Source organism: Aegilops tauschii, chromosome 2 (assembly GCF_002575655.3).
Source record: "Aegilops tauschii subsp. strangulata cultivar AL8/78 chromosome 2, Aet v6.0, whole genome shotgun sequence".
In the NCBI taxonomy this organism is placed as follows: domain Eukaryota; kingdom Viridiplantae; phylum Streptophyta; class Magnoliopsida; order Poales; family Poaceae; genus Aegilops; species Aegilops tauschii.
The window spans coordinates 550856743-550868184 of NC_053036.3; the positions used below are offsets into that span (position 1 = coordinate 550856743).

The window sequence follows — 11442 nt, forward strand, 5'->3', positions numbered from 1 at the left end:
ACCCCTCGTGTGACCTCCGATCTAAGACTTCTAGCTACGCTTGGACCCCTATCGAGGGATCTGGTGGTATTTTGCACCATCACCCCCTCCCCCTTATTTTGCCAAGATCATCCCTTGCTTTGCAAGGCTTGATGTCCTAAAGGCGTTACATGTTACAGACATGCCCTAGGTGGTGAGAACTGGCCAAGACATACAAGCTCGATGTCGGGGCGAAGATTGACATGTGCATCATTGGCCAACCCAATCTTCGTATCAGGCTGCGTATGCCAACTATTTCAGTGCTCCCACCATGGAAGTTTATATGAATTATAAATAGTTTATTTTCGAGTAACTAACTTCATGTAACTAATATTGCTTACATATACTCCCTCCGTTCCAAAATAGATGACCCAACTTTGTATTAACTTTGTATAAAGTTGGGTCATCTATTTTGAAACTGAGGGAGTAATTTGGAGAGTTAACTTGAGCGTATCCCCAGGAACTCGTAGGATAGGAGAGAGGAGTCATGCCACTGCAGAAAGAAACCTCGCTTGGCAAGAGCTACACATTGCCGTAGAATTTGTGGGCAACATCGAGGATCGTGTTCTGGAATGCAATGCTGGCCCGTATGATGGGTCCTTGGTGCCCCTTGTGCACGAGTTAAACAAGACCAATGTTCGGAACAAGCCACGCCTACTCCTAGTAAGACAATAAAATGCAATACTTATATTCATGCTTTAATTAAATCAATTTTTTGTGAAAAACTTTCGATCTATTCATCTCTAATCATGGCAATACAACGAACACAAGAAATAATAAAAATTAGAGTCAATTACACCACAAGTGTCTGAACTTGGAGAGAAAAATCAGTTTGGTACTAAAACTTGCGGCATACATAGAACCAGTGACAGAACTTGGCTTGGGCGTGTATCTACGGTGCTAATCATGTATACGTACAAGGTGGTGACATGGCGCGCCAGTATGACGTGTGACCCACTCATCAGTGATAGGGAGGAGGGGATAAGGGCGTGTGGCCAATTTTTTTTTTCATAAAACACCTTAAAATTATTTTTTCAACACAGAAAACCCCCTAAATCTTTTTCTTTTTTCTAAAAGCCCCTGAAACGTAACTACTGCAGCCAGATTATAAAGAATTGTCTCTATGAGACTTGGGACCCACCAGTCTACGGGGGATCGAGCCCGCGACCTGAACTTAACAAGACAGCAACGCTGTTACCACAAAAAATAAAAAGACAACAACGCTGGCAGTCACACCAAATCTTATTTGCTGTATATATTTGATAGCCATATTTAATGGCCATAAGCAAACACGCACATGGGGCTTATATGGCCTGCACCGCTGATGTCATCGTGGCCCATTTTTCAAAAGATAATTTTTCAATTCGTAAATACTATTATAATTCATATTATTTTTTTCATTTTACTTTTCAAATTATACAATAATAATTTTTAGAATTACGTGAACATTATTTTAAATAATAATATTTCTCTTAAAGTGAATAGATGAATATAGCCTAAAAATACATGAATCTTTTTCTGAAATTAAGAATAATTTTATAATTCATGAATATATTATAATTATTCAATATTATTATAAATAATAAATATTTTTGGTTATGTAAACATTTTTATATAATCGTGTATTTTTTTTTGAATTACATGAATATGCTTTTAAATAAAAACGTTTTTTAGAATTATATGAATTTTTACATAAGAATATTCTTTATAATTACGTGAACATTGTTTTAAATAACTTATTAAATCATATTATTTATTATTTAAATATTTATACATAATTCTAAGAAAGGAAAAAAACTAACATGTGAAAAATGGGCCGTGGTTACAGCAGCTCATGTAAGACTTATGTGCGTGATCGGCTATAGCTCATTAGTTTCTCAAAATCCTACACTTCAAAAAAAAAAAGTTTCTCAAAATCCCCTAACAAAATTAGTTTCTAAAAAAAGGCTATAGGTCATTATGTCTAGCTATCCAAAATGAACATCAAATCGTACTTGGTCTGTTGGATTGCCCGGCTGGCCAGAGTACTTCAGGTCGCTGGTTCGGGTTGTGACTTTTCTTTACTTTTTTTAAGAAAAAATTCAAGGGGCTGTTTCTTTGAGAAAAAAATTCATGGGGGTTTGGAAAAAAGGTCACAAACCCTTGTCCCTGTCGCCCGGTCACTGACCGGTGGGCCCTGCGCCATGCTGGCACACCACATCAGTACCCGGTATGTATAGATGCACGCACAAGACAAGTTATGTCATCGGTTCAATGTATGCCGCAAGTTTTAGCACCAAACTGACTTTTCTCGACAAGTTCAGGCACTTGTGGTGTAATTGACTCTAAAAGTTACATCCAGATTCCTAGAACACCTAACCACGACTATAAGCACTGAAGCGAGCCGAAGGCACGCCACCATCATCATTTGTACTTTGCAACAGAAACTTCCACGACGTGTGTTTCCTGAGCAAATGCAGGCTCGGCGTAGTGGTGACATGTGAATTGTCATCTCTGACACGACTGCCATGGCAACCACATACACGACGTGGGCAAAAGATGAACGTCCCGTCGTGAATGGGTGGAAGAAGACCCGTGATGAGAGGTTGGTTGCCGTGCTCCATCTTGGACATAATGGGTCGGTCCTCTTTACGTGTGCCATCTATAACTAAGTAGCTGACGAGTAACCTTCGTTACTGCTTCCTCCGTTCGGAATTACTTGTCACCAAAATGGATGTATCTAGAACTAAAATACATCTAGATACATCCATTTCAATGACGAGTATTTCCGAACGGAGGGAGTACAACGTGGATTAAGTACCACCATGTTACTCATACTTTGTTTTTGAATTGCTGTTTGAAAAAGTTGTTAGTACATTGTTGGCTAAGCTTGCTGGTAGTATCATCTTTAAGTGCGTGTCTGTTAGCATCATGAATACTTCTAATTACTCATTAAACTCTTCAACGATCCTAAAAAAAAAAACTCTTCAACCTCATGTTACATTTTTGCGTGAGACAGATGCGCGCATCCACCCGGCTCGGTGCATTGCATGCCCAGCCTTGCCATGCAGACTTTGATTCTGTATGCTCGGATCGTGGATCTTGTCAGGATGATGGTGGATGGCTGATGGCTAGTATCATCTCAAGCTGCAGATGGGTGTGCGCGTGGGCCTGCCAGGGGCTTGCTAAGGCAATCAACTCCGCATCCAGGCAAGGCAAGGGCAGCGTCTGAAACGAATGATCCTGACACCTGTCTCGTCCAACCAAGACATATCTGGCTAGCAAGAGCGATCAGGCTACTACACGGACCGTAAGGTTGGGCTGTTGAGCAATAGCTGCGCGAAAGTGACCCACCATTCGCTTTTTTGAAAAATTCAGGGGGAGAGGACGCTATATCTTATTAGCTTCTATATTAGGGCATTGTCTTGCTAGGCTACCACGCAAAGATTCGACATTCTGGGCATACTTTTTTTTTTGGAAAAACATGGAAACACGATGAACCTCGTTGTAAAACACTGTTTTTGGTAGAGTGTTATTGTTTTTTGACCAGCCCGTTTTCTGAAAACGTACACACAACACACTTGATCGCGCTCGATAGATACGACAGGTTTACCCGTCTGGCCTGCATGGGATCCATCGCTCACCGAACCATTCACATGGAATTATCAAGCAAACGCTACACGGCACGCTCGTCCGGCTTGGCACGGCATAAAAAACGTGAACTTACTTGGCACCCTTCGCGCGGCCACAGTACCATAGTTGTACATCCCACGTCATTTTTTTTGAGGGGACATCCCACGTCATGTGGGGTTGATCCTGTGGTCTGCCCGCCCCGAGTCGGCTCGGCTGATTCTAGTAGGAGTTCCTGATTCCAATGATATAGGTCACATGACGTTTGAGGTGTGGTCGGCCTTTCTATTGACCTGATTGACGAGCTGTTCTCGCCGGCCAAAGAAGGATTGGTCAACATTGTTCATGTATGCTCGCATGGTATATGTTGTCAGGATGACGGTGAATACCTGACGGCCGGTATAGCCCCGCCCTATAGGTGGGTCTGTGCATGGTACTACCAAGGGCTTGCTAAGGCAATCAACTCCACGTCTATGCAACAGCTGAAACAAACAACTTCAGAGAGAGTCGACGTTGTCAGCATACTTTCCTCTCTTTTTTTCACAAAAATAGAGAAACACGATTAACCACGTTGCAATTGTGGCCTTTCTCTGTGCTGTATAAAGCACTATTTTTTGATAGAGTGTTACTGTTTTTTGATCGACAGACCCGTTTTCTGAAAAAGTACGCCCAACACGCTCGCCTGCGCTCTATAGATATGACAGGTTTACCAGCCTGGCCTAAACATGATCCGTCATCCAGTGAACCATTCACACGGAATTCTCAGGCCAACACTGCCATGATCGGCGGTTGGAGAAAGAAGGGGAACGGTGCGTAAGGTTCGAGCTGAAAGACGATGCGTTATCCGTTGGATCTTGATCCAACGGATCAGATAGAACATGAAAAATGGGCCGGTCACAAAACGTTTTCAGCCGACCGACGGCTAGCCGCTCACAAAGAAATTCCCCTTATTCTCTCGCTCCCCCGGTCCCGTGATGGCGACATCGACGTCCGGCGCCGGCGACGGCAAGGTTATCCCTCTCTCGCTCTCCCTCTCCCTCTCTCAGACCTCGTGGATCGTCAAGTGCTGATCGGCCGGCCTAAGCTTCCGCGATAACTGATCTATCGGGGTGGTCGAAATCAACTAGGGTTTCACGAATCGGCCTTCGTGTCATGCAGGACGCCAAGGCCAAGGCGCTGGTGGCCGCGAAGATCAAGGAAGGGGAGTACAAGGTGCAGATGATAGGACAGTACGCGGTGCGGACGGACCGCGCAATCGATGCGCTGGAGAAAAAGGTGCAGGACATCGAGGCGGTGATGGATCTCGAGCTGATGCTCGGCGAGTACTGCGCCGACCTCTCGGACATGCACAAGGCGCGCCACTACTACCGCGCCACCTCGCTCTCGGAGGAGGAGAAACTCTACCTCCACCAAATCGACGACTTCGCCACCGCCACCATCGCCGAGTACGAGGCCAGCGTCGGCCCCGTCCCCGCCTTCGACAACCACCTCAGCCTGTTCAGCCAAGAAATCCCACTGGAGTTCCCCGAACCCTTGGCTCCCCCTCCCGCTTCTTCGTCTTCGGCTTCGGCTTCTCACCACGAGTGAGTTCTCGCTCCTTGCACCAGCATTCATGGTCACTATGCCTTCTGCCGGTTCCTTGCGATTGCAAACTAATTAGTCTACAGCCATTTCAGAATTCAGAGTAGTCTGCCTAGAACAGGCCTGTATGTTTGCCCGGTTTCAACTCAAAAGATGAAGTAATGATGTAGGCAATGCATAATTGGAGATTTTATCTCCTTGGAACTCTTCTATGTCCGATTGTAGTAATCAATTAACGGTTCAGATTTTGTATAGTACCAAGATAGATTAATCACAGGCCAGTAGAAATGTGCTAGTATAGTAGTACCTTGATTTATTCCACAGCCAGTAGAGCTGTAGAGGTGTGGTTGTAGCTCTATTACCATGGCTAGTAGTAAACTGGTCGTCATCAGGGGAATAAAAGTAGCAGCTAGGTAAATTATTAGGGTCGAACCAATCTATAATTCGTTCCTGGCTGCCCTCAAGATCTGCAAAGGGTCTTCACCAATACACCCCCTCTCCGGTTTTGTCTTAGCAGCAAAACGACGTGACTATCTAAATCGAGTAAGTTAGTACTTGTTTCTTGATCTGCTTGAGTTAATATTAGGTTCGCGATCGATTTGTTTCCTGAATGGCCTTTCATCCCAAACCAAATTACCAACCTGTAGATTAAATTTTAGGTGTGGTGTGGCTTGGGCTGTGGACAATGCCTTCAGACTTGTCTGTCCTAGCTCCAATTATGTCTTGTTCTATCTGCCTCGGAGCCTGGCATTCACTATTTCACTGCACACTTGATTATTCAAACTAGAAATGAATTACTTTAGGGTTATAGATATCTTCACGTGTTCCCTTTGGTTTGGGACACCAAGAACTGGAGAGCTTTGTGAAAACAGTAAGATCAATCACAACCGGTGAGTAGGATGACAGGATGCAGTTACTGATTTAGCAGCCCTACAACCGGTGAGTAGGATGACAGGATGCAGTTACTGATTTAGCAGCCCTACTAAATAGATGTAGGTGGTATACCATAGTATAAAACCAGTAACTTGTGCTGAGAAAACAAATATGCCTTTGTGAACAGACATTTGATTGCTTTTGTTCTATTATATATTAGCTACATAATGTTTGTGCATATATATAGGTGGGAGCCCAGCTCTGGCTTCCGGTTCGATCCCCCGTGCCACTTTCAACTCAAAAGTTGAAGTAGGGATGTAGGCAGAATGGGAGATTCTATCTCCTTGGGACTCTTCTACGTGTCCGATTATAGTAGTCACTTAACAGTTGAGGTTTGGTATAGTACCTAGATAGTGGTTGTAGCTCTATTAGCTTGGCTAGTAGTAAATTGTTCAGGGGCACAAAAGTAGTCGCTCGGTATATTATTCAGGGTCAAACCAGTTAATCTATAATTTGTTCCTTGCTGCCCTCAAGATCTGCAAAGGATCTTCACCAATTATTATTCTCTTTCGCTGAACGTTTACCATTGCTTTGCTACACACTGTTTAGAGCCCCTCCAGTTTTGTCTTTGCAGCGAAACAATGTGACTGTCTAGATGAAGTAGAATTTTGATCTGCTTCAGTTAACGTCAGGTCCACCATCGATTTGTTTCGTGAATGGTCTTTCATGCCAAACAAATGTACCAAACTCTATATTAAAGTGTTAGTTGTGGCGCGGCTTGAGCTTGTGGACAATGCCTTCAGACTTCTTCATCCTAGCTGCAGTTTTGTCTTGTTCTATCTACCTCTCAGAGCCTGGCATTCACTATTTGACTACGCACTTGATTTTTCATAGTAGAAATGAATTGCTTTGGGGTTATAGATATCTTCACGTGTTCCATTTGGTTGGGGACTTGGAAGAAGTGGAGAACATCGTGAAAATGGTAGGATAACATGATAAGTACACTTGGAAAAGAGAGGCAGTAGCTGATTTAGCAACCCTACCAAATAGATGTAGGTGGTATACCATAGTATAACACCAGTATACCATAGTTATATTTATATATTAGCTACATAATGTTTGTGCATATATATAGGTGGGAGCCCAGATGTGGCTTCTGGTTCGACCCCCCATGGAAGCGAGTTTAGCCACTTTGGTTAAAATTCGTGTGGTTCAGCTCGGGGTCTCCGATGTAGCTCCTTGATATAATTTCGCGGGGCTCCTTGATATAATCAATTAACGGTGATGGATCACAAGCTGATGCTCGGCGAGTACTGCGCCGACCTCTCGGACATGCACAAGACGCGCCACTACTACCGCGCCACCTCGCTCTCGGAGGAGGAGAAGCTCTACCTCCACCAAATCGACGACTTCGCCACCGCCACCATCGCCGAGTACGAGGCCAGCGTCGGCCCCGTCCCCGCCTTCGACAACCACCTCAGCCTGTTCAACCAAGAAATCCTACTGGAGTTCCCCGAACCCTTGGCTCCCCCTCCCGCTTCTTCGTCTTCGGCTTCGGCTTCGGCTTCTCACCACGAGTGAGTTCTCGCTCCTTGCACCAGCATTCATGGTCACTATGCCTTCTGCCGGTTCCTTGCGATTGCAAACTAATTAGTCTACGGCCATTTCAGAATTCAGAGTAATATGCATTATTCTATATGCAGAGTAGTATGCCTAGAACAGGCCAGACTGTATGTCTGCCCAGTTTCAACTCGAAAGATGAAGTAATGATGTAGGCATAATGGGAGATTTATCTCCTTGGAACTCTTCTATGTATCCGATTGTAGTAACCAATTAACGGTTGAGATTTTGTATAGTTCCTAGATAGATTAATCACAGGCCAGTTGAAATGTGCTAGTACGTAGTACCTTGATTTATTCCACAAACATTAGAGCTGTAGAGGTGTGGTTATAGCTCTATTACCATGGCCAATAGTAAACTGGTCATCGTCAGGGGAATAAAAGTAGCAGCTAGGTAAATTATTCAGGGTCAAACCAATCTATAATTCGTTCCTGGCTGCCCTCAAGATCTGCAAAGGGTCTTCACCAATATACCCCCTCTCCGGTTTTGTCTAAGCAGCGAAACAATGTGACTGTCTAGATTGAGTAAGTTAGTACTTGTTTCTTGATCTGGTTGAGTTAATATCAGGTTCGCCATTGATTTGTTTCCTGAATGGCCTTTCATCCCAAACCAAAGTACACCAAACTGTAGATTAAAGTGTTAGGTGTGCCGTGGCTTGGGCTGTGGACAATGCCTTCAGACTTGCCCGTTTACTGAATGGCCTTTCATCCCAAACCAAAGTACCAAACTGTAGATTAAAGTGTTAGGTGTGGCGTGGCTTGGGCTGTGGACAATGCCTTCAGACTTGCCCGTCCCAGCTCCAATTATGTCTTGTTCTATCTGCCTCGGAGCCTGGCATTCACTATTTCACTGCACACTTGATTATTCAAACTAGAAATGAATTGCTTTAGGGTTATAGATATCTTCACGTGTTCCGTTTGGTTGGAGACACCAAGAACTGGAGAACTTTGTGAAAACAGTAAGATCAATCACAAACGGTGAGTAGGATAACAGGATGCAGTTACTGATTTAGCAGCCCTACTAAATAGATGTAGGTGGTATTCCATAGTATAACACCAGTAACTTGTGCGTAGAAAACAAATATGCCTTTTTGAACAGACATTTTGATTGCTTTTGTTCTATTTATATATTAGCTACATAATGTTTGTGCATATATATAGGTGGGAGTGGGAGCCCGCTGTGGCTTCTGGTTCGCCCCCCATGGAAGCGAGTTTAGCCACTTTCAACTCAAAAAGATGAAGTAGGGATGTAGGCAGAATGGGAGATTCTATCTCCTTGGGACTCTTCTATGTGTCTGATTGTAGTAGGCAATTAACAGTTGAGATTTGGTATAGTACCTAGATAGTGGTTGTAGTTCTATTAGCATGGCTAGTAGTAAATTGTTCAGGGGCACAAAAGTAGCCGCTCGGTAAAGAATTCAGGGTCAAACCAGTTAATCTATAATTTGTTCGTCGCTGCCCTCAAGATCTGCAAAGGATCTTCACCAATTATTATTCTCTTTCGCCGAACATTTACCATTGCATTGCTACGCACTGTTTAGAGCCCCTCCAGTTTTGTCTTAGCAGCGAAACAATGTGACCGTCTAGATGAAATTAGTACCTGGAAATTTTTGATCTGCTTCAGTTAATGTCAGGTTCACCATCGATTTGCTTCGTGAATGGTCTTTCATCCCAAACCCATGTACCAAACTCTACATTAAAGTGCTAGGTGTGGCATGGCTTGAGCTTGTGGACAATGCCTTCAGACTTCTCTGTCCTCGCTCCAATTATGTCTTGTTCTATCTGCCTCTCAGAGCCTGGCATTCACTATTTCACTACACACTTGATTTTCAAACTTGAAAGGAATTGCTTTGGGGTTATAGGTATCTTCACGCCTTCCATTTGTTTGGGGACATGAAGAAGTGGAGAACATCATGAAAATGGTGAGATCAATCACAAACAGTGAGTAGGATAACAGGATAAGTACACTTGGAAAAAAGAGAGGCAATTACTGATTTAGCAGCCCTACTAAATAGATGTAGGTGGTATTCTATAGTATAACACCATTATACGATATTCTATTTATATACTAGCTATATATAATGTTTGTGCATATATGTAGGTGGGAGCCCAGATGTGGCTTCTGGTTTGACCCCCCGTGGAAGCGAGTTTAGCCACTTCGGTAAAATTCGTCGGGTTCGGCTAGGGGTCTCCTGTAGCTCCTTAATATAATTTCGCGGGGTTCCTCCTTTATTGGAATATATATATATATATATATATATTTTTTTTTTAATGTTTGTGCACATAGCCACATACTCAGTTGTGTTGTTGACTATCATGTAGGCCTGCTGTGGACAATGGAGGGGATGTTGCATGCTAAGAGATGATCACAAGTCCTGGAGCATACCATCCCTTTTCTTTCTTCACCCCCCTTTCATTGGAGTCGGCTATCATGGTTCTAGGGGCTTTGTACCTATTTTAAGCACGGCTGCAGTTTGACTGATGGTGATTAATTTAAACTTGGAGCTGTGAGATTGTTAGTACGGGTGTAGCTATGAACGTGTTGGTTCTGAAGTGTGATCCATGCTTGCATTACTCTGTGCCTTGGTGAATTACGAATGCTATCATCACGTTGTTTCTATTACTGGATCATGGCTGTTGGTGTGTTGAGAATTGGTTGAATGTCAGTTCATATGGATGATTAATTTAAGCTGTCCACGGTTTCACCAATTTCAAGTCTGTGTAGTACTTCGGGGCCAAGGTCGGTTTCGCGGCCCAACATGCGTGGAAAGAGAACGAAAAGAGGCTCTGTTCGCAGCTGCAAGCTCCCAAAACATACTCCTCGGAGGAAGGAAATCTGGGAGCCTCTTTGCTGCCTGTGCGGCCGCCGCTCCTCCGGCTCCTTGCCGGCATGCTGCGGGGAGAGCTCCCCGACCTTGCTGCGTTGACCGTCACAGGCAGGAGCTCCCCGATCCCCGCCCCTCCCCCACAGGCCCGCCTCAGCTCCAGCCCCGTCGAATCGCCGCTCCGCTCCCCTGAGGCGAAGAGCCCGCTGTCCCTTGGGCGAGATTCACCCACCTGCCTCTATGGGAGAGCTTGAGCAGACGTACCTCGCTGCCGTCGAGGCCACCACGGCCGCCTGCATGTGTGACGAGGAGGGGGAGGATCTCCTGGTGGAGCTTGGCAGCAGGAGGGAGTCGGGAGGAGGAGATCTCACAGAGCCGATGGTTCCGAGTCCGCACTTAATCACCGATTCACCGGATCTGCAGGTTAGACTACTGTACCGAGTATTTCTTCTTCTTCTTGGGCTCTTAGGTTCAGGTTATATAAGAGAAAGGAAATAATTCTTCTTGGGCTCTTAGGTTCAGGTTATATACGAGAAAGGAAATAATTCTTCTTGGGCTCTTAGGTTCAGGTTATATACGAGAAAGGAAATAATTCTTCTTGGGCTCTTAGGTTCAGGTTATATGAGAAAGGAAATAATTTCCGTTCCTGCATATATTCATCTAAGAAATATTCCAACAACTGAAAATATGCCCAACGTGTACTATGGTCTGATGCAAGTTCGGAGGACAAAATCTTGATGGTGAGGCCAAACAAAGCATGATAGTAAACTTGCAGCCAACAAGTTGCTTTGATAAATATGTTCACTTCGACAAAATGTAGTAGCAGCAGGTGTTTAAACCTACAATCGGTATTTTTGTCCAACCTGAAATAAATTCGTGTTAGCTTTTTGTTTTCGTTCATTTACAGGTTCAAGAAA

The 11442-nt window shown here is 44.2% G+C and overlaps 1 protein-coding gene across 1 annotated transcript; it reads left to right on the plus strand.

Moving 5' to 3' along the window:
• The first annotated feature begins 4491 nt into the window (after positions 1-4491).
• LOC109770196 (uncharacterized) lies at positions 4492-10389 on the plus strand. The gene is made up of 3 exons (XM_020328910.3): positions 4492-4637; positions 4786-5210; positions 10023-10389. The coding sequence occupies exons 1-3, from the start codon at positions 4602-4604 to the stop codon at positions 10057-10059; spliced, it is 498 nt and encodes a 165-aa protein (XP_020184499.1). The 5' UTR covers positions 4492-4601; the 3' UTR covers positions 10060-10389.
• The last annotated feature ends 1053 nt before the right edge of the window (positions 10390-11442 follow it).

Excerpts from the sequence above, each read along its gene's own strand:
- LOC109770196 (XM_020328910.3), top strand. The coding sequence starts at position 4,602 with ATGGCGACATCGACGTCCGGCGCCGGCGACGGCAAG. Across the intron at positions 4,638-4,785 it reads CCGGCGCCGGCGACGGCAAG|GACGCCAAGGCCAAGGCGCT; the intron begins GTTATCCCTCTC and ends CGTGTCATGCAG. Across the intron at positions 5,211-10,022 it reads GCTTCGGCTTCTCACCACGA|GCCTGCTGTGGACAATGGAG; the intron begins GTGAGTTCTCGC and ends ACTATCATGTAG.